The following is a 27,915-nucleotide window of genomic DNA, read 5'->3' on the forward strand; positions in this document are numbered from 1 at the left end:
CCCCCCCCCAATCTCTCTCTCCCCCTCCCCCCCCAATCTCTCTCCCCCCTCCCCCCCAACTCTCTTCCCCCCTCCCCCCCAATCTCTCTCCCCCCTCCCCCCAATCTCTCTCCCCCCTCCCCCCCAATCTCTCTCCCCCTCTCCCCCCCAATCTCTCTCCCCTCCCCCCCCCAATCTCTCTCCCCCCTCCCCCCCAATCTCTCTCCCCCCTCCCCCCCAATCTCTCTCCCCCCCTCCCCCCAATCTCTCTCCCCCCTCCCCCCAATCTCTCTCCCCCCCCCCCTCCCCCCCAAATCTCGCGCTCTCTCCCCTCCCCCCCCAAGTCTCGCGCTCTCTCCCCTCCCCCCCCAAGTCTCGCGCTCTCTCCCCTCCCCCCCCAAGTCTAGCGCTCTCTCCCCTCCCCCCCCAAGTCTCGCGCTCTCTCCCCTCCCCCACCAGTCTCGCGCTCTCTCCCCTCCCCCCACCAGTCTCGCGCTCTCTTTTCTTCCCCCCCCCCCCCCCCAGTATCTCTCCCTCTGTTTCTCCCCCCCCCCCCCTCAGTCTCGCTCTCTCTCTCTCCCCCCCCCCCCCCCCCCCCGCCCAGTGTCGCCAGAGTGTGGAATGAGAACGGGACTGCACTTCTGTTCCTGTTCGGCCGGGGGCGGGGGCGCAGAAAAAACACTACAAACAGTTACTTCCATTTGAAATTGCAGTAACGGATGGGTGAATATGGGCAGTGACTGAATCTGGTCTCATGAGTTAGATGAAGAGGGATGGGAGGAGGCTCGTATGGAGCAATGTGTCACGTGGCCTGTTTCTGTGCTATGCATTCTGTGTAATTCAATGCAGTTAAAATTATAACTTATTTTTTTTTTAAATTTGGGGATTTTTAAGAAGGCAGATTTTTAATCTTTCGTTCTGCAATTCGGAAAACGGTTGCTTTTTTCTGAAACCAGGTTGTGTTTGGTCCTGGGCAGCATTTGTAAGGAAATTAGGGGTGAAATTCATTCTCGCCCTGTTTGGGGGCAGTAACTTAAGAAAGGTGGGAAATTTAACGCACGTGCCACTGCTTCACAGTTTTAAAAAAATTGGCTTTTAGTGCACCAGGATGAGCGCTGAAGGATGAAGGCGGGGTGTAGACCTCGGCAGCGCTGCACTCTGGACCATGCGGTGCTACCATGTTCAAAGGGCCCTTTCCTCCCTTAAAGGGAAGGGCCATCGCTGGACCACCAAAGCAGCAGCGATTCCATGCGATCAACCCAGCACTTGAGCAGAGTGCCGGGCTGAGCGATCGTGGGCAGGAACCCACGAAGAAAACGTCAACAACAAAGGTAAGTTTTTCTTCTTCCTTACCTTGGCCACCTCGCCTTTAATCATCGTCACGGCAGCTGCCGAAGAACTGCAGTGTTTTCGCTCGGTGCTGCTGCAGGGGGCAAAAGTGAATTTTGGGTCCGGGGCGATGCGCATGCCGATGATGTCACGAACTTCGGTCAGTGCCATAGCGCCGCCACTAAACCCCCGCCGAATATGGCGAGAATCGATTGCCGCGCCCGATCGCAAAGGCATTTGCAGCCCGTTAGCACCCAATTTCTCCCCCTTAGTTTTATTCTTGTGTTAAGCAGTTAGCAAATATGACCAGTTATAGCAACCAGTACAAACGGACAAATTTGCATTTAACGTGACATTGTGGGTGCACAGGACATGTTAATGCATTAGAAGGTCAGCACCCACACACTGCTTTACTGTAATGGAAATAACAATGCTTAATTGTTGATTTTATTGCAGTAATTTGTTACAACTGAGCAGAGCTCTCATGAATAAACAAAAGACTCCTCCTGTAACGACTGAGTGAAGACCTTCTTTGACCTCACAAAAGCCTTTGACACTTAACTGCGAGGGACTATGGAGCGTCCTCCTCCTTTTCGGCTGCCCCCAAAACTTTGACGTCATCTTCCGCCTGCTACACGATGACATGCAAGCCGTGATCCTACCAACAGATGCACCACAGACCCAATCCACATCCGGACCGGGGTCAATCAGGGCTGCGTCATCGCGCCAACCCTCTTCTCGATCATCTTCGCTGCAATGCTCCACCTCACACTCTGCAAGCTCACCGCGGGAGTGGAACTAAACTATAGAACCAGTTCACTGGGAACCTGTTCAACCTTCGTCGCCTCCAGGCTAGATCCAAAATCTCTCCATCCTCTGTCATTGAACTACAGTACGCGGACGACACCTGCATCTGTGCACATTCAGAGGCTGAACTCCAAGCCATCATTAACATCTTCACCGAAGCGTACGAAAGCATGGGCCTTTACACTAAACATCCGTAAGACAAAGGTCCTTCACCATCCTGACCCCGCCACACAGCACTGCCCCTCAGTCATCAAAATCCACGGCGCGGCCTTGGACAAGGTGAACTACTTTCCATACCTCGGGAGCTTATTATCAGCAAGGGCAGACATAGATGACAACGTCCAACACCGCCTCCAGTGTGCCAGCGCAGCCTTAGGTTGCCTGAGGAAGAGCGTGTTCGATGATGCCCTCAAATCTGGCACCAAACTTGTGGTCTACAGGGCTGTAGTGATGCCCGCCCTCCTATATGGCTCAGAGAGGTGGACCATATACAGTAGACACCTCAAATCGCTGGAGAAATACTACCAAAGATGTCTCCGCAAGATCCTGCAAATCTCCTGGGGGGATGGACGCACCAATATCAGTATTCTTGATCAGGCCAGCATCGAAGCACTGACCACACTCGACCAGCTCCGTTGGGCGGGCCACATTGTCAGCATGCCCGACACAAGACTCCCAAAGCAAGCGCCCTACTCGGAACTCCTACACGGCAAGCGAGCCCCAGGTGGGCAGAGGAAATGTTTCAAGGGCACCCCCAAAGCCTCCTTGATAAAGTGCAATATCCCCAATAACTCTTGGGAGTCCCTGGCCCAAGACTGTCCTAAATGGAGGAAGAGTATCCGGGAGGGTGCTGAGTACCTCGAGTCTCATTGTCCACTTCCTACAGAAAACAAATGCAGGCAGCGGAAGGAGCGTGCAGCAAACCAGACTCCCCACTCACCCTTTCCTTCAACCACTGTCTGTCCCACCTGTGACAGAGACTGTAATTCTCATATTGGACTGTTCAGTCACCTGAGAATCACTGAGTGGAAGCAAGTCTTCCTCGATTTCGAGGGATTGCCTATGATGAGTGAAGAAGGCAGGGATTTATAAGCAATGGTAAAGATGACACTAGAGGAGTCAGACACACTCTGAGGCAGTGATGTTTTAAATATTTGTTTACAAATTGGAGACCATGGTTTATTCATGTAGCATTGTGGGGTTTAGCGCAGTGAGGACTATTATTGGCCTACGGTCATGACCAATGTGTGAAAATCTGGCTAAGAAAGTTTCCTGCACACCAGCAGCTCTAACGTGGAGCAGATTAAAGACAACTGTTTTTAAGTGAGTTTACAATCGTTCACTGCACGTAACATCTGTGCTATCACCTTTTATGGACCGGCTCCGCATAATTGTGCGGGAGTTAGCGGAGTTGCAAACCGGCATCGTTCCGTCCCTGCCGGTAGTGTCCTGGGCCACTGCGCCGGCAATGATGACTTCATCGTTGTGTGCGGCGACTCCTTTTCGTCCCACGGCGGTGGTGAGACTGCCGCGGGCCATATCAGTGGTAGCCTCGCAGATTACAAACCGGGCCGCACTCCGCTCGCAGGGCGAAACTCCAAGGTGAGGTGCGCTGCACCATGCGCCGTCATTTTTCTCCCTCCCACTCACTGGTTAGGTCGTGGTTCACCGATGTCGCTGGGTCCGGGCCGTGAAAGTGCAGCCCGGCACTCCACATCCCTGGAGGCCCATAAAAAGGCCTGCAGAGCTTGAGGAGGGAAGTTGAAACGCGTTAGCGCTACTTGATGCGGCCGCGTAGAAATCCGTGCTGCGCCCGGGTAGCTCCCTCGATCCTGCTGCAAGAGGAGGTGGAGCTCGCGGCATTGCGCTCCACTTCCTGTGAGGGGCGGTAACCGTGATTTTGCTTCCGGCGCGGGACATCTGCGATGGGCTCCAACCGGGCGATATGCAATTTCGGCCCCTAAATAGCAAAAGGTTATTTATCAGCAAATAAACTGCAATAAACTAGAATATTTTTAGGCACTCTATTCAATAACACTTTTGAGTATTTTAATTCATCTGTATAATAGAAAATTTTTGTACAATTGAAGTTATCAGTTGGTCAATTTCCTTTGTGTTTTCTTTTCAGTTCCGGAAGAATCATTCTTATTGGGCTGTGTGTTTGCAATCGCTGACTACCCTGAGCAGATGTCTGACAAACAGCTGCTGGCAACTTGGAAAAAGGTAATATTGAATACATTGCTAGCTTGCAGAATTTATTGACCATTAGCAGCGAATGTGGATAACTGGGACACTGAAATGGGTTTAATTGACGCAGGGAAGATGTTTCTACTTGTAGCATACTGTTCACAGTTCAAGTCTCTGTATTACAGAAAGGATATAGAAGCACTAGAAAAAGTTCAAAAAAATGTACAAGGATGATGATGTGTATCTGTAAAGCATGCACTCCCATGTTCCGCCACCAGGGAGCTCAACTCCTGAAGTCCCAAGGGTCCCAGCATCCCTTGGGAGCACTGTATATAAGCCAGCCCCGAAGGCCTGTTCCTCACTCTCGAGTGTCTTATTAAAGACTGAGGTCACTGTTACTTTAACCTCCCTGTGTGCAGCCTCATCTGTGTTAGGAACACAATAACTGGCGACGAGAATACGAATCCAATACAAAGCTGCAGCAAACTGTGGGCATCCTGGAGAAATTCTCAGAGGGTGAGGACTGGGAAGCCTATGTGCCTATGTCGAATGGCTAGACCAGTACTTTGTAGCCAATGAGCTGGACGGAGAAGGAAGCGCTGCAAAAAGGAGAGAGGTCCTCCTCACAGTCTGTGGGGTACTGACCTACATCCTCATGAAGAATCTTCTGGCTCCGGTGAAACCCACAGATAAGTCATATGAGGAGCTGTGTACACTGGTTCGGGAGCATCCGAGGGAGAGCGTGCTGATGGCGAGGTATCGGTTCTACACGTGCCAGCGATCTGAAGGTCAGGAAGTGGCGAGCTAAGGTGACTTGCAGGACAATGTGAGTTTGATGGCTACCTGGAGCAGATGCTCAGACTTTTTTTGTACTGGGCATTGGCCACGAGACCATCCTACGAAAACTTTTGACTAGAGACACCGACCCTCAGTAAGGCCATTGCGATAGCACAGGCGTTTATATCCACCAGTGATAATACCAAACAAATCTCTCAGCATACAAGTGCTAGCAATGTTCATAAATTAACTGGAACTGTGTTTGTGAGCAGAAATATACAGGGCAGAAACCACAAGTCTGCAACTGCCAGCAGGCCTCAAGTGACCCAGATGACTGAGTCCGCAACAAAGGATGAATGCAAGGCAATTCACACCTTGTTGGCGTTGTGGAGGCTTCCATTCAGCCGATTCATGCCGCTTCAAAGAGTATGTTTGCAAGAACTGTGGAACAATGGGGCACCTCCAACGAGCTTGCAAACGAGCTGCAAGCTCTGCAAAACCTGCTAACCACCATGTGACAGAGGAGGATCAGTTCATGGTAGATCAGAGCAATTTTGAGTCTCAGAGAGGAGGCAGATGCTGAAGTACACGGGGTGCACATATTTTCGTCGAAATGTCCACCTGTAATGCTAAATGTAAAATTGAATAGCTTACCCATAGCCATAGAACTGGACACTGGCGCTAGCCAATCCATCATGAGTAAAAAGATGTTTTAGAGTCTGTGGTGCAACAAGGCATTCAGACCAGCCCTGAGCCCCATCCACACGAAACTGAGAACATACACCAAAAAGCTTATCACTGTCCTGGGCAGCACCATGGTCAAGGTCACCTACGAGGGCACGGTGCACAAACTGCCACTCTGGATTATTCCGGCCGATGGCCCCACACTGCTTGGAAGGAGCTGGCTGGGCAAAATCCAGTGGCACTGGGATGACATCCGAGCGCTATGACATGTCGATGAGGCTTCCTGTACCCAGGTTCTTAACAAATTTCCTTCCCTTTTTGAGCCAGGCATTCGAAACTTTTCTGGGGCGAAGGTGCGGATCCACTTAGTCCCAGAGGCACGACCCATTCACCACAAGGCGCGAGCAATACCTCACATGATGAGGGAGAGAGTGGAACTCGAGCTGGACAGGCTGCAACGCGAGGGCATCATCTCCCCAGTGGAATTCAGCGAGTGGGCCAGCCCGATTGTTCCAGTACTCAAAAGTGATGGCACGGTCAGGATTTGCGGCGATTATAAAGTAACTATTAATCGTTTCTCGCTACAGGACCAATACCTGCTACCTAAGGCAGACGACCAATTTGCGACGCTGGCAGGAGGCAAGACGTTCATCAAGCTCGATCTGACTTCGACCTACATGACGCAGGAGCTGGAGGAGTCTTCGAAGGACCTCACCTGCATCAACACGCACGAGGGACTGTTCATCTACAACAGATGCCCGTTTGGAATTCGGTTGGTTGCAGCGATCTTCCAGAGAAACATGGAGAGCCTACTCAAGTCGGTACCACACACGGTGGTCTTTCAGGATGGCATATTGGTCATGGGTTGGGACACCGCTGAGCACCTATAAAACCTGGAGGAAGTACTCTAGCGACTGGATCGCGTAGGGATGCGGTTGAAGAGGTTGAAATGCGTCTTCATGGCATCAGAAGTGGAGTTTTTGGGGAGAAAGATCGCGGCGGACGGCATTCGGCCCACAGACGCCAAGACAGAGGCTATCAGGAACGCGCCCAGGCCACACAACGTTATGGAGCTGCGGTCGTTCCTGGGACTCCTCAACTATTTTGGTAACTTCCTACCGGGGTTAAGCACCCTTTTTAGAGCCCCTACATGTGTTATTGCGCAAAGGTGTGAACTGGGTATGGGGAAAAAAAACAAGTAATTGCTTTTGAGAAAGCCAGAAACATTTTATGCTCTAACAAGCTGTTTGTATTGTATAACCCGTGTAAAAGACTTGTGCTAGCATGTGACGCGTCACTGTACAGAGTCGGGTGTGTATTGCAACAAGCTAACGTTGCGGGGAAGTTACAACCTGTCGCCTATGCTTCCAGGAGCTTGTCTAAGGCTGAGAGGGCGTACAGCATGATTGAGAAAGAGCCATTAGCGTGTGTGTTCGGGGTAAAGAAAATGCATCAGTACCTGTTTGGCCTCAAATTTGAGCTGGAAACCGATCACAAGCCCCTCACATCCCTGTTCGCTGAAAACAAGGGGATAAATACTAATGCCTCAGCCCGCATACAAACGTGGGCACTCGCACGATCAGCGTATAACTATACCATCTGCCACCGGCCAGGCACCGAGAACTGTGCGGATGCTCTGTCGGTTACCATTGCCCACCACGGGGGTGGAAATGGCGCAGCCTCCAAACTTGTTGATGGTCGCGCTGCCCGCAGACTTGTTGATGGTCATGGAAGCGTTTGAAAATGATAAATCACCTGTCACGGCACGCCAGATTAGGACTTGGACCAGCCAAGATTCTCTGCTGTCCCTAGTAAAAAAACTGTGTACTGCATGGGAGCTGGGCCAGCAACCCTGTTGAAATGCAAGAGCTAGTCAAGCCGTTCCAGCAGCGAAAGGACGAGCTGTCCATTCAGGCAGACTGCCTGTTTTGGGGTAACCGCGTAGTGCTACCAAAAAAGGGCAGGGAGACGTTCATCTCGGATCTCCACAGCACACACCCGGGTATAGTAATGATGAAAACGATAGCCATATCCCATGTGTGATGGCCCGGTATCAACTCTGACTTCGAGTCCTGTGTACTGCAATGTAGCGTGTGTGCTCAGTTTAGCAATGTGCCCAGAGAGGCACCACTAAGTTTGTGGTCCTGGCCCTCCAGACGCTGGTCGAGGATCCATGTTGACTATGTGGGCCCATTTCTCGGTAAAATGTTCCTGGCGGTGGTGGATGCTTTTTCAAAATGGATTGAATGTGAAATAATGTCGGGAAGCACCGCCACCGCCACCATTGAAAGCCTGAGGGCCATGTTTGCCACCCACAGCCTGCTTGACATACTGGTCACTGACAACGGGTCATGTTTGCCCAGAGCCGAATTTAAAGAATTCATGACCCGCAATGGGATCACACATGTCACCTCGGCCCCGTTTAAACCAGCCTCCAATGGGCAGGCAGAGCGGGCTGTACAAACCATCAAACAGAGCCTCAAACGAGTCACAGAAGGCTCACTCCAAACCCGTCTGTCCCGAGTACTGCTCAGCTACCGCACGAGACCCCACTCGCTCACAGTGCCCCCGGCTGAGCTACTTATGAAAAGGATACCTAAAACCAGACTGTCTCTGGTTCACCCCAACCTGCATGATCGGGTAGAGAGCTGGCGGCAGCAACAAAATGTAAACGATGGTCACGCCACTGTGTCACAGGAAATTGATCTGAATGACCCTGTGTATGTGCTAAACTATGGACATGGTCCCAAGTGGATCGCGGGCATGGTGATAGCTAAAGAAGGGAGTAGGGTGTTTGTAGTCAAACTAGACAATGGACAAATTTGCAGAAAGCACCTGGACCAAACGAGGCTGCGGTTCACAGACTGCCCTGAACAACCCACAGCAGACACCACCTTTTTCGAGCCCACAACACACACCCAAAGGATCAACGACACCACCCCGGACCAGGAAATCGAACCCATCACGCCCAACAGCCCAGCAAGGCCAGGCTCACCCAGCAGCCCTGCAGGGCCAATAACACTCCAACCCAGCGAGGGCACAGCCAACACACCAGAACAGAAATTTGTACCGAGGCGGTCCACCAGGGAAAGAAAGGCTCCCAACCGCCTCACCTTGTAAATAGTTTTCAAGGGAGCTCATCCCCTGAAGTCCGAAGGGATCCCAGCATCCCTTTGCAGCACTGTATATAAGCCGGCCCCTAAGGCCTGTTCCTCACTCTGGAGTGTCTTATTAAAGACTGAGGTCACTGTTACTTTAACCTCCCTGTGTGCAGCCTCGTCTGTGTTAGGAACACAATAGATGATGCCAGAAATGAGAGGCTACATCTATCAGGAAAGACTGAACAGGCTGTGGGGCTCTTTTCTCTAGCAAAGAGAAGACTGAGAGGTGATCTGAAAAAGGCCGTTAAAATTTTGAAGGGGTTTGATCGGGTAGACGTCGAACATTTGTTTCACTCGTGAGGAGTCCAAAACTGGGCACCATAAATATAAGATAGTCACTAATAAATTCAACAAGGAATTCAGGAGAAACATCTTTACCCAGAGAGTAGTGAGAATGTGGAACTTGCTACCACAGGGAGAATTGTGAGGTGAACAGCATTCGATGAATTGAAAGGGAAGCTAGATAAGCACAATGGAGAAAGGAATAGAAGGTTATGCAGATAGGCTTAGATGTAGTAGAGTGGAAGGAGGCTTGTGTGGAGCATGAACATTGGCATATGGACCCTTTGGAAGAATGGCCTGTTACTGTGCTGTAAATTCCATGCAATTTACTGTACCATTTAATGTTAAATTGAAGAAAAAACCAGCTTCCCCTATGATCCAGGGAGCTACAGAACAACTGGGCTCTTTAGCCTTGAAAAGAAATTACTGCTGGTTTAAGTTTGAGATATTTAAGTAACATAGTTAATCTGAAATACTACTTCAGGATAGGCTGGGTTACTTGGACAAGGGGATATTGTTTAAAACTACTGAAAAGGGAATTTAAGACAAAGAAAGACTGACTTGCATTTATGTTGCGCTTTTCCTGACCTCTGGGCGTCCCAAAACGTTCAAGTCAATGAAGTACTTTTTATTTGACGTATAGTCACTGTTGTAATGTGGCAGCCAATTTGCACACAGCAAGCTCCCACAAACAGCAATGTGATTAATAACTAGATAATCTGTTTTCGTGATGTTGGTTGAGGGATAAACTTTGGCCATTACACCGGGGATATTTCGCTGCTGCTCTTCGACATAGTGTCGTGGGATATTGTGTGTTCACCTGAGAGCGCTTCAAATTAATGTCTCATTTGAAAGGTGGCACCTCCAACAGTGCAGCGATCCCTCAGTCCTGCACTGGGAGTGTCAGCCTGGATTATGAGCTGAAGTCTCTGCAGTGGGACTTGAATCCACAACTTTCTGACTCGGGCGAGAGTGCTACCAGCTGAGCCACGGCTGACATTTGGAATGGTCTTCCAGGCAGGGTAGTGAAGGCAAAAACCTCACTCATTTGAGAAACTGCCAGATGGCATGGTAGGGAAAATGTATGTTTAAAACAAAAAAACTTCTGCATGAACCTGCAAAGTTTGGTCAAATGGCCTCCCCTGTCTCTCTCTCTCTCTATCTTCGGGGTAGCAGGACTGAACCATACGGAACAGGAAGATAATCCGGTTCAATTCTTGATCTGTACTAAACTAGCAGATCTCAGCCAGCATCGTAGTAAGGGTGCTACAATTGATCTCTGAATTGTGATTGGGTGGGCAGTCAAATCAGTCCGAGTCCTTGAAATGTATGGTGCAGATCAGATTGATATATTCCTTTTAAAAGAGACATCATATGGGAGGTGATGCTGTTTTAATATCGACCTGTAAAAGATCCGAGGAAATGGGATAGTGCAACTGTAAGAAAGTCTTGCCTAGAAATTCGGTATCGTCCCGTCTGGGGGCCGTAATACTCGATAAATTTGGGTTATCGCCCTGAAAGGAAGTGGAGCGCTAAACCAAGCACTCCACTTCCTTGCTGGGGCGGTAACTGGGCGCACGCCTCAGCAGTGCTGCGCATTTGGCCACATCCAAAGGGGCTCTTCCTTCAATTAAAGGGAAGAGCTCACGCTGCATTCTCTGCAAAACAGGAAGGCACCACTTGGACCACCAGGAGCGGGAGGGTGCCGGCTGGTCAGCCTGACACTCGAGCAGAGTGCCGGGCTGAGCGATTGCGGCCCCAACCTCCGACGAAACTGTATCTGGAGTGGCGACGAAAAGATGAGAATTTTTTTTCAGCAAGTTGGCCACCTCCCCTTTAATCTTCGACCCAGTAGTGACCGGCCGCTCGATCGGCTGTTATCGCCCAGTGCTGCTGCAAGGGGAGAAATCCAATTTAGGGGCCGGGGTGATGCGCATGGCGATGGCGTCACAATCTCTGGGCGCAGGAAATCCGGGCATAGCGCCGCTGCTAAACTCCCGCTAAGTGCTGCGCCCAGTCGCAAACTCGTGCACCCCGTTGGCGCTCCAGGGCGCTAACAGGAGGCGCAAAGTAACTCAATTTCTCCCCCCTTGTGTTTGTTGACCTAATAAAACTTCATATGGTGTGAAAAAAGTTTTAAAGTATTTTTGTATATTGTTTTCCAGATTATCCAAGTCCATGGTGGAATTGTTGATCCCACGCTGACTAATAGATGCACACACCTTTTGTGTGAAAGTCAGGTCAGCAATATGTATGCCCAGGTAAGCATGTAAATTTAGTTGCCTTTTCTTCCTCCCACATGCCTGCAGGTTTTAAAGATGTGTTAACAGTTTTACAAACAAATTGTACATTGTGTTCTCTCCAAGTTTATTTTGAGCAATTGCATTGATAGGGTTTTGGTTCCGGTGTTAAGTTAACGCTTTTTGATACATTACTGCCCATCATTTAATTTTGAGATCCTTTGTTTTGGCTGCAATCTGTGATCTCTCAGGATATAGTTTGAGACATAAAGTACCACCAATTATTTCTCCTTTTGCATATATATAGCAATCAGCTCTTCATAATGCTTTATCAATGGGTAAGCTGGTTAATTCAGCAGAGATGGTGGGGGTTGAAAGACAGTGAAATAGTGGGAGATAACATCCTGTACGGTGAGATCTTGCCTTGCTGTTTGCTGCTGTGACAGTGTTTTGCCTTGGGTCGATCTGTGGCCTTGAATTCAGTACAGGCAATTTGGCGGAACACACTCGAGGGACTATATGGCCTACTCCTGTTAATATTTTGCAGAATTTTTGGTTTGATTTGGGTTTTACGATCAACTTATATCATTCAGAATTTTAAAATTTGCTGCAGGAAGTTCTTGTTTCAGCAGATCGTGACCAGTAATTCCAAGTTTTATTCTGACTATGACTTTGGATGGTTCAAATACTTCCAACAACCTAAAGGAAGGAGCAAAAAGAAGAGGCATTTGGGATTTGAGTGGATCAATTCCAACGTTGAAGTGTTGTGTCTGTCTCAAGGTGAATGCCACAGGTCCTCCTGTCACCTTACTTGAGGGAAGAACCATAGAATTCCCTGCACGGGAGGCCATTTGGCCAATTGCATCTATGCTGAGTCTTTAGCAGTGCAATCCAAAACTAATCCCATTGTCCTGTGTCTTTTTCGGTTTCAAATATGTATGCATTTTTTCCCTTTAATGAAGCAGTGATCTCTGCCTTAACCATTTCTTAAAGCAAAGTATTTTCCACAGTCACGTAACCCTCCTAATCTCTCTCTACACTCTGGATCATTTTAAATTAATGACTTCCTGTCGCCAGCTTCTCAACCAGAGAAAATAATCTTTTCCTATTGACTCTCAACGCTTCATAATTTACAAAACCTCTATTAAATTTCCTATGTGCTTCAGTGGAAATAGTCTCAGTATCTCATCTTTCCTCGAAAGTATAGCTTCCCATCGCTGCCGCCATACTTGTGAATCTAAACTGAATGTTCAGTATGGCTTTACAGTTCTATCCATAATGAGATGTTCAAAATTGCGCACAGTATTGTAACTGTGGCCCAACCAATATTTTGTATAAATCTATCATTAGTTTTTGTACACTAAGCTCCTATTTATAAAACCTTTATCTACCTGCATGCTCACTTTCAAGGAGTTATGTATACGAACCCCTATATGAACTCTCTTCGTCCGTACCCTTCAATACAGGCTGAAAAGACCATGATGCCTGTTGTCTCTGCCCTCAGTGCCATCGGGCACATTTTCAGGTGCACTGTAGTTTTAGATCGAAATAAATAAAAAACACACATGCGAGAAATACACAGCAGGTCAATCAGTATCTGTAAAAGCGAAAAAGACTGGTTGCGACATTTAAAGTAGACAACCTTCCATCAATCAAATGGTGGGTACACATCTGACATGTCGTAGTCTTTCCTTTTTACAGATGCTGATTGATCTGATGTGTATTTCAAACATTTTGTATTTTTTGTGGTTTCATCATCAGTTTGAGGAAGAAAAGCCATTGGATACTTGAGGGACAGCAACCACCCAGATCTATCAGTTTGCTGCCAGGATGGAAACAGTGACCACAGTGGCTAATCTTTGACTGGTGGGCAAACAAATTTGGTGGCAATGGCCTGTCAGTAACTCGAGGATGAATATGCAATAAACAATTCTCTATATCCAGTGTCCTGATTCCAACATCTATTTATAGCCAATGTTTTAAATAAGGATTGGGAGCCTGTAATAGTGAGTTTGGCTATCAGAACCTGGCAGAATCTGCAATCCAGCTAAAAGGAAGGCTTGACGGGACTGCGAGCTGTGTTTGAATCCAGCCCCATTTAATGGGGTCAGAGCCTCCTGGCTTGGCTACAAGGGCTGAGTGTGAAATGAGTTTGAGCAATCTCTACCAGTTCTTCGTGGGGCTGGATCCACAACAGCATGGTCATGATTCAGCACTAAATTGTCAGTCTCACTGAGAAACCAGAGGTGTGCTGGCTTTGCAATTTCTCCATTGAGAAAACGATGTTCAAACACGAACCTTATAATCTAACACAAATAACAGTGTAGATCAGCACTACAATTACTCCGAGGATATGTCCACTTTGGGACGCAGGATCTGCAGAGCAAAGCTTTCTGTTTGGCTGCCGAGCTCCTACCTTGCAGTTTTCCAACAACGGTAATTAAGTTGTGCTGCAAAGATGCAAGGGGTGCAGTTAAAAAAGATATCAGGAAAGCAAAGAGAGAGCATGAAAGCATGGGAAGTAAAATCGGGGGAAAACCCAAAGATATTTTAGAAATACATTAAGAGCAAGAGGATTACTAGAGAAAGAGTGGGCCCTATTAGAAAGCATAAAGGAAATCTGTGTGCGGAGGCAGAAGACATGGGTATGATTCTAAATGAATACTTTACATCTGTTTTCACAAAAGAGAGGGGCGATGCAGACTTTGCAATGAGGGAGGAGGAATGTGCAATATTAGGCGAGATAAACATAGAGAGAGAAGTAGTATTAAGGGGCCTAGAAGCTTTGAAAGCGGATAAATTCCCAGGCCCGGATGAAATGTATCCCAGGCTGTTGAGGGAAGAAAAAGAGAAAATAGCAGAGGCTCTGACCATCATTTTTCAGTCCTCTCTGGCTACAGGTGTGGTAATTACAGGTCAGTCAGCCTAACCTCAGTGGTGGGAAAGTTATTGGGAAAAAATCTTCATTTGGAAAGACATGGATTAATCAAGGACAGTCAGTATGGATTTGTTAAAGGAAGGTTGTGACTAACTTGATTGAATTTTTCGAGGAGGTAACCAGGAGGCTCGATGAGGGCAGTGCATATGATATAGTGTATATGGATTTTAGCAGAGCTTTTGATAAGGTCCCACATGGCAGATTGGTCACGAAATTAAAAGCCCATGGAATCCAGGGCAAAGTGGCAAGTTGGATCAAAATTAGCTCGGAGGTAGGAAGCAAAAGGGTAATGGTTGATGGGTGTTTTTGTGACTGGAAGGATGTTTCCAGTGGGGTTCCGCAGGGCTCAGTGCTGGATCCCTTGCTTTTTGTGGCATATATCAATGACTTGGACTTGAATGTTGGGGGTATGATTAAGAAGTTTGCAGATGACGCTAAAATAGGCTGTGTGGTTGATGATGAAGAAAGCTGTGGACTTCAGGAAGATATCAATGAACTGGTCAGGTGGGCAGAACAGTGGAAAATGGAATTCAATCCGGATAAGTGTGAGATAATGCATTTAGGGATGTCTAAAAAGGTAAGGGAATACACATTAAATGGTAGGACACTGAAAAGTGTAGAGGAACAAAGGGACCTTGGAGTGCATGTCCACAGATCCCTGAAGGTAGCAGGCCAGGTAGATAAGGTGGTTAAGAAGGCATATAGAATATTTGCCTTTATTAGTCGATGCATGGAATACAAGAGCAAGGACATTATGCTTGAACTGTCTAAAACACTGGTTCGGCCACAGCTGGAGTACTGTGTGTAGTTCCGGTCACCACATTACAGGAAAGATGTGATTGCATTGAAACGGGTGCAGAGGAGATTTACAAGAATGTTGCCTGGACTGGAGAATTTTGGCGATGAGGAAAGATTGGAGATGCTGGGTCTGTTTTCTTTGGAATAGAGGGGGCTGAAGGGGCCTGGATAGAATGGATAGGAGGAACCTGTTTCCCTTGGCAGAGGGGTCAACAACTAGGAGGCATAGGTTTAAAGTAATTGGGGGAGGTTTACAGGAGATATCGGGTAATTTCTTCACCCAGAGGCTGAAGGGGGTCTGGAACTCACTGCCTGAAAGGGTGGTACAGGCAGAAAGCCTCACCACATTTTAAAAAAATACTTGGATGTGCACTTAAAGTGCCATAACCTACAGATCTACGGACCAAGAGCTGGAAAGTGGGATTAGGCTGGATAGCACTTGGTCGACCAGCACGGACACGATGGGCCGAAATGGCCTCCTTCCGCGCTGTAAATGTCTGATTCTATATCCAGATGTGGATAAAGGCTAAAAGAAGAGCAAGTTCTCTTGTACTATTGTTTATGTTTCTCTTACACAGAAATACATACATGTTTCATGTCTAGAGTCATTGGCCCTAGTGCTGTGTGATTCCACAGCCATGGAAATCATTGCAGGATTTCTGCTCTGACTCACTCTCCCTTGATTTCATTCTCCAAACCATCACGGGGGCAGTATCTGGCGTGTCAACACCAGGGCCAGGATTTTCCTCAGACGCTCCTGCTCTGTTACTGTAACTTGACGGTAAGTATGGGGAAAATGTCATGTCTGCACACAACACTGGGTTGCACCGCACACCTGGCAGTGTTACAATGGCAGAGAGGGAGCAGCTCTGAGGAAATTCCTGGCCAGTGTTCCGATTTGTGAATGGTGACAGGTGACTCCAATCTTCTAATCCTCATGCAGTTCACACCTTGCACATTTCACCTGCACGTCTCGTGTGCAGCCGCAACAAACTGCGTTTGCAACCTTTACTGCGCTTTGCAGAGGAGGAAGCAAAATCGAACACGCACCAACTCTGTCACCCAATATAATGCTTTGGTCAAAGAGGTGTGGTTGGAGAAAGGGGGTATAGGGTTTGGGGGAGGGCGTTCCAGCGAGTGGGGCTGAGGTGACTGAAGGCTCTGTCACCATCATCATAGTCAGTCCCGCGAAATCGAGGAAGACTTGCTTCCACTCTAAAAGTGAGTTCTCAGGTGACTGAACAGTCCAATACGGAAATTATGGTCTCTGTCACAGGTGGGACAGACAGTGCTTGAAGGAAAGGGAGGGTGGGACTGGTTTGCCACACGCTCCTTCTGCCTGCGCTTGGTTTCTGCATGCTCTCGGCGATGAGACTCGAGGTGCTCAGCGCCCTCCCGGATGCTCTTCCTCTACTTCGGACGGTCGTGGGCCAGGAACTCCCAGGTATTGGTGGGGATGTTGCACTTTATCAAGGAGGCTTTGAGGGTGTCCTTGAAATGTTTCCTCTGCCCACCTGGGGCTCGCTTGCCGTGTAGGAGTTCCCAGTAGAGCGCTTGCTTTGGAAGTCTTGTGTCGGGTGGGGGTGAAGTGGGCAGGAAGTACAGAAGACCAGAGCGTGACGACCAAAAGGTGCAGGAGGGATACAGACTGGAGCAGATTACAATGACAAGAAAGGCGACGTGAGGTCATCGAGGAAGTGAAGAGGATGAGCAAGGGTTGGGAGTTGGCTGAGCAGGATGTAGTGCAGGACACTAAAGACGTGACTGAGCTTATAGCGAATTGCAGTTCATGGCAGGAAAAGGGTGGGAAGTGATAAAGGAGGATGTTGGACCAATAGGGATGAAATTCAACTTGGGCAGGGACGCAAAATGATTGGGCGGGGGGGGGGGGGGTGGCGGCGGGGGCGGCGGGGGCGGTGGGTGGAAGAGTGAGAGACTCTGAATGCTGGAAGCCAGAACCAAAAGCAGTAAATTCTCAGCCTCGCACAAGTTTATCAGCACTTAGAGAAAGATAGTTTAACATTTTGGATGGGACCTTTCATCAGAACGGGCCGGTCCCCCCTCTGTTAGTAAAGGTTTGATTTTCTGGTAAATCAGTAGTTCCAAATTAAACCCCTTTAGGGTGCAGCTTTTAATGAAAGCAAAGATAGAGATTTTCCAGGATCAAAACTGAACTTCATTTCAGCCGCATAATTGATGTCGGGATAGAAACATAGAAAATAGGTGCAGGAGTAGGCCATTCGGCCCTTCGAGCCTGCACCAACATTCAATAAGATCATGGCTGATACTTCACCTCAGTACCCCTTTCCCGCTTTCTCTCCATACCCCTTGATCCCTTTAGCCGTAAGGGCCATATCTAACTCCCTCTTGAATATATCCAATGAACTGGCATCAATAACTCTGCGGCAGGGAATTCCACAGGTTAACAACTCTGAGTGAAGAAGTTTCTCCTCATCTCGGTCCTAAATGGCCTACCCCTTATCCTAAGACTGTGTCCCCTGGTTCTGGACTTCCCCAACATCAGGAACGTTCTTCCTGCATCTAACCTGTCCAGTCCCGTCAGAATCTTATACGTTTCTATGAGATTCCCTCTCATCCTTCTAAACTTCAGTATATAAAGGCCCAGTTGATCCAGTCTCTCCTCCTATGTCAGCCCAGCCAGCCCTGGAATCAGTCTGGTGAACCTTCGCTGCACTCCCTCAATAGCAAGAACGTCCTTCCTCAGATTAGGAGACCAGAACTGAACACAATATTCCAGGTGAGGCCTCACCAAGGCCCTGTACAACTGCAGTAAGATCTCCCTGCTCCTATACTCAGTAGGCTCATCACAAGTCCTCTATAGCTGAACCAGTTAGGTGAGTGGCGAGTCAGACATTCTACACACTCAAGTGTTGGGGGTATGAATAGTATATCTGGAGGCATCTACTTGCAAGAAACAGAATAGCTGTTGAAAATGAACTTGCCTAAATGGGGCCTATTAAACCCGCCCAGCACGTTACCCAGGCCAATGAGATGGAGCGGGTCTGGTGACTTCAATCGTGACGCTTTTTCAGCCGGGGTCCTTACAGAGGCCCTGGCCACATTACATTTTCAGTTTTATCTAACATAGTGCTGTCAGTGCACTACAGCATTGGAGCGCTGCAAGCATTGACAGTGACTGTACCGAGGCGGAGGGTTGCACCCAGCTTCTCTGATGACTACCTCCATGTGCTTATGGAGGGAGGCAGAGCACGCGGGGAGGTCCTATTTCCTTCCGATGGGCGGAAGAGATCTCCCCCAGGAGATCAACACTCAGGAGAGGTCACAAGCAGGGATGTGTTCAGGAAGACCTGGGTGTAGCGCCGCAAACATTTCAATGATCTCATTAGATCAGGAAACATTAGCACAAAGCCACACTCAACTGCATCCTGCTGTACCTCTCATCATAACCCCATCACTCTGCCTTCCCTACCTTACCCCTGCACATCCTTACTCACACCAACTTATCTTGCATGTCCACCCATCCCTCTCTATCTACATTACCACATCCCCATCTCACTAGCCATCCTCACACTCCCCTCATCCTTGTGCAATCAACCAACTAACAACACACACGGAGGCACTTGGGTGTTTTAAGCAATGTAATGTCAAACATATAATACTTCCTTTTCAACACTTTCCAGTCTTGGATAGATTTGTGTGCACTTTTGGAAGTGACTTAGTGAGTTGCAGTGAATGGTGATGAGTGTGAAAGGAATGGCTTGGTCATTGTAGGGATGATTTATGGTGTTGGTATGGGGTGATGCCAACCTGGTGCATGATGTGGCAGCCAGGGTGTACAGGGTAAAGTTAACTAAATCTGGCCATGATGAGGCCATCCGTGGCCGCAATATGTTCAGGTGCTGATGCCCTGTGTCCTGTGCAGCATCAGGTGATCTAGTTTTTGCCTTTCCCAGGAGATCACATGACTTCGGTTGGGGTGGAATGTTGAATGTTTTAGTATAAGGAGTGTTGCAGTTGTGTGGGGCAGACTGGTTGGGCTGGGTGCTCTTTACCTTTGCTTCATTGTTCATAGGTTTATATGTAACCTTCAGGGCTGCTGACCGAGGGCCGTGCGGCTCTTTGTTGGTCGGCACGGACACGATGGGCCGAAATGGCCTCCTTCTGCGTTGTAAGTTTCTATGTTTCTATCACGGAGAAGGTTGATGTTGTTAGTCCTGTTGGGGCTCATCGTGGTCCGATTCTGCGGACCGAGGTAAGACAGTATAAACGGCACCCTTGTTGATGAAATACGAGAGACCGCCTATGATGATGATGAGATGGCAGGTGAAGTACAGATGACACAAGCATTCTGTCAATGGTGAGAGAGTTGTTCCAATGAGGTGACACTGGATGGAGACTTTGCTGGAAACATTTGCAGCCTGCAGAATCTGTGCTGGAATTGGACTGAGCAGTTGCTTCGGCCTGAGAAAAATGATCATCTGTAAGGTGGGAGCTTTCATTGACCATTTCATGCCGTCAAGTAATCAGCTGGAACAATGCCCACGGAACTCCTGCCTCAGGTTGATGGACATGGTTCCCGAGGTGCGTGAATCTCATGCCATGCAGGGAAATTTAAAAAGTAAGTGAAGAAAGGCTCGATGCCTGTAAAGTACCTGATGATCATCTCAGTTGGGCCCCCCCCTGCTGCCAGTCGGCTCCGCAATGACACATGCACCTGGGGGAAAGGTGCATGGGAGTGAGATGACCGTGGGTTCCCGACCGCTGTCAAAAATAACACCCGACCCGCCGCCCGCAATCACCTTGGAAAATTCCGGCCATAAGTTTAACAAATAAAAGCAGCAGGAAAGAAAAGATGATTATGGCTAATGTAAAGTTGAGGAATGTAACCCACTTTGCCTTAACGTTGTTGGTAGCAAAAATATTGTGATATTTATTCAAAGATGTAATAGAAAAACATCTACAAACCAAAAATATAATAAAGAATAGTCAGCATTAATTTCAAAATGGAAGGTCATGCTTAACCAACCTAATTGAATTATTTGAAGAAGTACCAGTAGTGAATGCAATAGACATGGACTTTGAAAAGGCCTTTCATAAGGCACCACATAGTAGAGCAATTGCCAATGCGCTCCAGGGGATCCACGCAGCCGGCTTTTCAATAGAAAAAAAATTACAGGGAATATTGGCCATTACTAAGGTCAGAGCTCGTGGAGTCAGGGACAAGTAGCACGATGAATAGCCAGTTGGCTACAAAACAGAAAACAGAGTAGGAGTTAAAGGTAGTTACTCAGACTGGCAGGTGGCATGCGGTGTTCCACTGAAATCGGTGCTGGGACCACCTGTTCACCATTGACAAAAATTAGTTGGACTCGAATTAGGAATAAAATATAAAAATTTTCATGTGACACCAAATTGGGGGTATTGTTGAGGAAAACTGCGACTAAATTAAGGCCTCAACAAACTTGCAGAATGGGCGTGTAAATGACATAGATTCCAATATAGCAAAGTGTGAGGTGGAACATTTTGGTAGCAGAAATAAGCAGACCACCTGCAACTTAGAAAATAAGTATCTAAATAACGGAACAGGTGTAAAGGAATCTACAAGTACAGATTCACATCCTTCAAACTGGGTTAAAAAAGCAAATAAAGCATGGGTTTGTTTCGAGAGGAATAGAATTCAAAAACAGAGAAGTTATGTTGTATAGAATCTTGGCTCGACCACAGTTAGCATACTGTGCACAGTTCTGGTCTCCATATTACAAAAAGGATTTAGAAGCACTGGGGAAAGTGCAAAAAAGATTTACAGAAATGATGCCGGAAATGAGAGGATAAAACTATCAAGAAAGATTAAACAGGCTGTGGGGAGACGATCCAATTGATGGCCTTTAAAATTGTGAAGGAGTTCAATGCGGTAGGCTTGGAAGATTTTTTTCACTTGTGGAGGAATGAAAAACTAGGCGCCATAAGTATAAGTTAATCACCAGTAAATCCAATAAGGCGTTCAGGAGAAAGTTTTTCACTCCTGAGTGTTAAGAATGTGGAGCTCGCCACCACCTGGAGTATTGAGCCAATTAGCATAGATACCTTTAAGGGAATCTAGATCAGTACAAGAGGGAGAAAGGAATAGAAGGATATTTTGGCAGGGTTACATGAAGTAAGGTGGGAGGAGACTCGTGTGGGGCATAAACAGCAACGTAGGCCATCTGGGCCGAGTGGCCTGATTCTGTGCTGTAAAATTCTTTGTAAAGCTGCTGATCGCCCAACTTTTTCTGACTCCCATATTAGCTGACTGTTAATGGTTCTCTCTCCTCGGGTACTGTCCCCCTCTTCCTCAAATCTGCCATCACCAGCCCTTTCATCAAAAAGCCAACCCTTGACCCCTCTGTCCTTGCAAACTACCACCCCATCTCCAACCTCCGTTTCCTCTCCAAAGTCCGTGAATGTGTTGCCTCCCAAATCCGTGCCCATCTTTCCCGCAACTCCATGTTTGAATCCCTTCAATCTGGTTTCCGCGCCTGCCACAGTATGGAAACAGCTCTCATCAAAGTCACAAATGATATCCTTTGTGATTGTGACAAAGGCAAGCTATCTCTCCTCGTCCTCCTTGACATGTCTACAGCCTTTGACACGGATGACCACTCTATCCTTCTCCAACGCCTCTCCAGCTGGGTGGGACTGCACTTGCCGGGTTCCATTCTTCTCAGTCTAATCATAGCCAGAGAATCACCTACAACGGCTTCTCTTCCCTCTCTGGTATTGTTACCTCTGGTGTCCTCCAAGGATCTATCCTTGGCCCCCTCCTATTTCTCATCTACATGCTTACCCTTGTCGACAGCATCCAAAACACAGCAACAGTTTCCACATGTACGTTGATGACACCCAGCTCTACCTCACAACCACTTCTCTCGACCCCTCCACGGTCTCTAAATTGTCAGACTGCTTATCCGACATCCAGTTTGGATGATCAGAAATTTTCTTCAATTGGGAAGACCGAAGCCATTGTTTTCAGTCCCCGCCACAAACTCTGTTCCCTAGCCACTGACTCCGTCCCTCTCCCTAGCCATTGACTCCGTCCCTCTCCCCAACTTCTGTCTGAAGCTGAACCAGACTGTAAGCAACCTTGGTGTCATATTTGATCCTGAACTAAGCTTCTGACCACATATCCGCAACATAACTAAGACTGCCTATTTCCACCTCCGTAACAGTGCCTCTCTACACCCTTGCCTCAGCTCATCAGCTGCTGAAGCCCTCATCCATGTCTTTGTTACCTCGAGACTTGGCTATTCCAACCCACTCCTGGCTGGCCTCCCACATTCTACCCGACGTAAACTTGAGGTCATCCAAAACTCGACTACCCATGTTCTAACTTTCGCCAAGTCCCACTCACAAATCACCCCTGTGCTCGCTGACCTCATTGGTTCCTGGATTACACAATGGCTCTATTTCAAAATTCTCATCCTTGTTTTCAAATCCCACCATGGCCTCGCCCCTCCCTATCTCTGTAATGTCCTCCAGCTCCACAATCCCTCCCCTCTCCCCACCTCCCACGCCCCCCCCCCCGAGATATCTGTGCTCCTCTACTTCTGCCTTCTTGAGCATCGCTGATTATAATCACTCAACCATTGGTGGCTGTGCCTTCTGTTGTCCAGGCCCTAAGCTGGAATTCCCTGCCTAAACCTCTCCGCCTCTCTTTCCTCCTTTAAGATGCTCCTTAAGACCAAGCTTTTGGTCACCTACCCTAAATTCTTCTTGTGTGGCTCGGTGTCAAATTGTTTGTCTTATAATACTCCTGTGAAGCGCCTTGGGACATTTTACTATGTTAAGGGTGCTTTATAAATACAGTTTGTTATTGCACTTCTATGACATACTAAGGCAGTACGACTTTGTGAAGGAAGATGCAAATGCTTAGAATAAAAGAAAAAAAGAGGACGTATATTTCTACAGTGCCTTTCACGACCTCATGACACCCCAAAGCGCTATACAGCCAATTAACTACTTTTGAAGTGTAGTCACTGCTGTAATGTAGGAATCATTACTTACAAGTGCAGTAATAGAAAGTATGAATCCTGAAGACCTGGGCCATTTATTGTCAGCTTTGTTCCATCAGATCTCGTTATTTTTGGACGCAGGTAACATTTTGGGGACATAATTAATCTTTTCAGGTGTCTCCCTGGTGGGCGACAATAGTGCCATAATGGAAGCATCTGACAAAAGATCAAATCCGATGTCTGACTGCAACTCATTAGTCCTGTGCTGTTGAGGGAATTGATCGCACCAGCTGCAATCCCGCTGTGGAGGACATTTTTCTTTTCAACGCAGCCCCTTCGATTCCAGTCCTGCCTTCGGATCTCGGCTGTCGCTTTCCTCCCCGCGTACGATCAGCGCCATTTGTCCTTCAGCAGGCTGTCACTATTTTCTTTCCAGGATGAAACCCTCACCCTGATGTATGTGAGCCGACGTTCCCTATAAACTGTCTGTTATGCACGGTCCTTGTAGGCTTCGGCGCATGCGCGGTATATCAAAAAGAAAAGCTTGTGAGTGGCCTGCGCGATCCCTCACATTATTGCATGGCCCCGCTCACGCGCAACTGAGAGGGGACATTGATGTGAACCTGTGTGTTCAGTGGGAAGCTGGATATCATGCGATGACTTTGTTCCGTCTTTTTAAGCAAATGACTTAGAAATGGCAAATCTGTGGCTCGTGCCCAAACTCGAGTTAATGCTCTCTCGTGCATATTTCGGAAAATGATCATGCTTGGGGGCTGAAATCGCCCCTATTTTTAAGGTGTGGTGGTCATGGGGCAATAAGTCCTTTCCGACCGGGGGCAGGCGGATGGTGTGACCTGCCGGTAATTGCCCCCGGGCTGGGTTTCTGCCGCGTCTCGTGTTTCCGTCCAGTGCTCGGACCCGTCTGTGGCCGCGCGCCGACCCTTTACTGACCGGCGGCGACCCCTTTTCTGCCCCGAGGGTGGTGGGGGGAGGATTTCCCCGCAGGAGCGCGGCCACCGCTGGTCGGTGCCCCTGACAGCTTCGCAAAACGGGACGCTACCCGCCGCCGAGCGGTGCATCCGCCCTTAAAGGGGAGGGCGCATCGCCGCGGCCACCATTTTGTTTTAATTGTCGGCCAACTTTGCAGTCAGCCAGACATTGGCGGCTGCTGGTTCGGCCGGGCCGCCAACGGGCATCCCAGCAGCCCCTCGTTAAGTGCTGGGCTGCTGGCCTGGCCGAAGCCCTCCCTGGTGGCCCAGTGGGCGCCAAGTAGACCTCGCAGCGTCCCTCCCCTTTAAGTGAAGTTGAGGGACGTTGCTACGCCCCGCCCTACTCCCTATGCAAACCCGCCCTTATACCGCTTCAAACAGTACCCCAAAGTGCTGGGAGGCGGTGGAAAAAGTTAGTGAAATTTCCCACTTCTTCCCTCTGCCTCCCGCCGCGCAGTCAGAATTAAAATTATCCCCCCCAAACGGAGTGGAGTGCAATTTCCCCCCTAGATCTCGAGCAGTATTACATTTTCTAAAATGTACTTTCTATTTTCAAAATAGATGTTTTTAAATGAAAAACAAATTAAATACCAATGCAGTCTACTCCCGGTGATTCAAGGTTATTTGCTTGCGCTTAAACAAAAATTGAATTATTTAATAATTTGAAATGAAGAACATCACAAGTAAAATGGGAATGTAGTGCTTAAAAATAAGTGAATTAGGTCATTTAACTGAAGCCATTAAGAGGAACAGACTGTACAAAATTATACTGGGGTGAAAAGAGGGAAGAACATACAATGCAGCAGCGAACTACTTATAGACTTGGATGGATTGCACAGGTCATTTTCTGCAGGATGCTAAATATAATGTTTTTCGTTCCCTTCGGTTTATTTTTCCCTTATTTCCTTCCCTTCCTCCAAAAGTAATATCCTTTGGGGTTGCTTACCACTATGTAATTGGGAAGAATTGAACAGGTTGGGGCTTTTTACTTTCAAAACGAGAATGGAAGCAGACTTGGGTGGAGTATAAACACCAGCACGCACTAGTTGGGCGGAATGGCCTGTTTCTGTTGTGTATATTGTATGTATGCAATTTCCTTCAATAAATGAGGTGGTTTGGAATGTGTCATTCTCTACACTAGCATTAAAGATGAGTTTGCAGGTAGGGAAGCAGGGACTTAATTCCTTACGTACTAGTGATCAATCTTCTTAGGCGGTCCCTCGTATCGAGGATAACTTGCTTCCACGCCAAAAAGGGATGAGTTCACAGGTGTTTCAATGAAACACCTAACATTCCGGGTCCCGAACTACATGTTGAAGGGTGGAAGATGCCTATGCGTGGATTTTTTTAACGTGTGGTGGCCGTTGCACACCAGCCACCACACTGGCTTGACAGAGCTAGGTCTTGGTCCAGCAGCAAGGAGACCAGCTCTGCTGCACGGACCTAGTGCGCACACATATTGCAGTGTGGGCTGACCCGTGCTGCCCCTGGGCCCCAAACTCACGCCTCCCCTGGGCCCCAATCACTCTTATAGTCCCAGCCAGAACAATCTGCCTGAGATTCATTCCTCCTGAGAACGTTGGGACTAAAACATACGTGTGTTTTTTGAGATGTAAGCGCAATGCTGCGGAGCTCAGTTGGAGTACAGCTGTTTTACAACTTAGCAGTCACAGACTTTTAACAACCAAATTATTATTTTTTGGACTCTTAATTGTGTTGTACAGGACTATGTTCTACATGGGAAATGTGATGGCCTCCTGAGCCCCTGTTGGAAATGTTTCAATGTGATTATGTTTTTAAACCATTACTTTCACCAACTTCCCTTTTTCAAAGCTTTCATATTGCCCTTCTATTGTTGCTAGGCCTTGAGAGAAGGAAAGCGGTGTGTCACTGCTCATTGGTTGAACACCATTTTGAAGAAGAAGAAGATGATTCCACCCCATAGAGGACTGCATTTTCCAGTCGCCTTCCCACCAGGTGGCAAACCTTGTTCTCAACATGTGAGTAATGTAGCCGTGGATGACGGGTGCAGCTGGGTGATTGGGAATTGTACGTTTCCTTAAAAAAGGATGTTCAATAATTGATTTTTTTTTTGTATAAACTGTTGAGCAGTACCCCCAAAGCTGCGAGGACAACATAACAGTCTATAAGAACATCGGAGATAGGAGCATAAGAACATAAGAAATAGCAGAAATAGGCCATACGGCCCCTCGAGCCTGCTCCGCCATTCAATAAGATCATGGCTGATCTGATCATGGACTTGCCTCCACATCCCCGCCCGCGCCCCATAATCCCTTATCCCCTTATCGTTTAAGAAACTGTCTCTGAAATTTATTTAATGTCCCAGCTTCCACAGCTCTCTGAGGCAGCGAATTCCACAGATTCACAACCCTCCTGAGAGAAGAAATTTCTCCTCATCTCAGCTCTAAATGGATGGCCCCTTATTCTAAGATCATGCCTTCTAGTTTTAGTCTCCCCCACCAGTGGAAACATCCTCTCTGCATCCACCTTGTCCAGCCCCTCATAATCTTTTATGTTTCTACAAGATCACCTCACATTCTTCTGAACTCCAACCTCAACCTCATGCCAAAATGCATGACCTCACACTTTCCAACATCATACTCCATCTGCCAAATTTTTGCCCACTCACTTAACTTGTCTATGTCCTCCTGCAGCCTCTTTATGTCCTCCTCACACATTACCCTTTCTCCCATCTTTGTATCGTCAGTAAACTTGGCTGCGTTACTCAGTCCCCTCTTCCAAGTCGTTAATATAAATTGTAAATAGTTGGAGTCCCAGCACTGATCTCTGTGGCACTCCACTCATTACTGATTGCCAACCAGAGAATGAACTATTTATCCCGACTTTCTGTTTGTCAGCCAATCTTTAATAATGGACTCCAACATTTTCCTAACCAGATGTTAGGCTAACTGGTCTATAGTTTCCTGCTTTTTGCCTGCTTCCTTTTTTGAATAGGGGCGTTACATTTGCAGTTTTCCAATCTGCTGGGACCTCCCCAGAATCCAGGGAATTTTGGTAAATTACAACCAATGCATCCACAATCCCTGCCGCTACTTCTCTAGACCCTAAGATGCAAGCCATCAGGTTCAGGGGATTTATCTGCCTTTTGTCCCATTATCCTACTGAGCACTGCCTCCTTAGTAATTGTGTTAAGTTTCCCCCCCCTTGACTATCCATTGTTGGAATATTGTTAGTGTCCTCTACCATAAAAACGGATACAAAATACTTGTTTAGAGTATCTGCCATCTTCATGTTCCCCATTACTAATTCCCCGGTCTCGTCTTCTAAGGGACCAACATTTACTTTAGCCACTCTTTTTTTTTTTCTTTTTATATACCTGTGGAAACTCTTGCTATCTGTTTTTATATTTTGTGCTGGTTTACTTTCATAGTATATCTTCCCTTTCTTAATCATTTTTTTAGTCATTCTTTGCTGGCTTTAAAAGCTTCCCAATCTTCTGTCCTCCCACTAGTTTTGGCCACTTTGTATGCCCTTGATTTTAATCGGATACTGTCCTTTATTTCTTTAGTTAGCCACGGATGGCTTTCTTTTCTCTTGCACCCTTTCCTCCTCACTGGAATATTTTTCTTGCGAGTTGTGAAATATCTCTTTAAATGTACACCACTGTTCATTAACCGTCCCACACTTCAATCTGTTTTCCCAGTCCACTTTACCTAACTCTGCCTTCATAGTCTCCTTTATTTAAGCTTAGTACGTTGGTTAGAGATCCAACTTTCTCACCCTCCATCTGAA

At 47.6% G+C, this 27,915-nt stretch overlaps 1 protein-coding gene across 1 annotated transcript in view; it reads left to right on the top strand.

Moving 5' to 3' along the window:
- paxip1 (PAX interacting (with transcription-activation domain) protein 1) overlaps positions 1–27,915 on the top strand; it is an 84,508-nt gene that overhangs the window by 2,109 nt on the left and 54,484 nt on the right. Inside the window, exons 2-5 of the mRNA XM_070880251.1 lie at positions 1,254–1,310; positions 4,244–4,338; positions 11,372–11,467; positions 26,004–26,141. Of these exons, the coding sequence (XP_070736352.1) occupies positions 1,254–1,310; positions 4,244–4,338; positions 11,372–11,467; positions 26,004–26,141 (386 nt within the window). The remainder of the gene's footprint in view (positions 1–1,253; positions 1,311–4,243; positions 4,339–11,371; positions 11,468–26,003; positions 26,142–27,915) is intronic.

The sequence above is a fragment of the Pristiophorus japonicus genome, chromosome 5, assembly GCF_044704955.1.
Source record: "Pristiophorus japonicus isolate sPriJap1 chromosome 5, sPriJap1.hap1, whole genome shotgun sequence".
Lineage (NCBI taxonomy): Eukaryota > Metazoa > Chordata > Chondrichthyes > Pristiophoridae > Pristiophorus > Pristiophorus japonicus.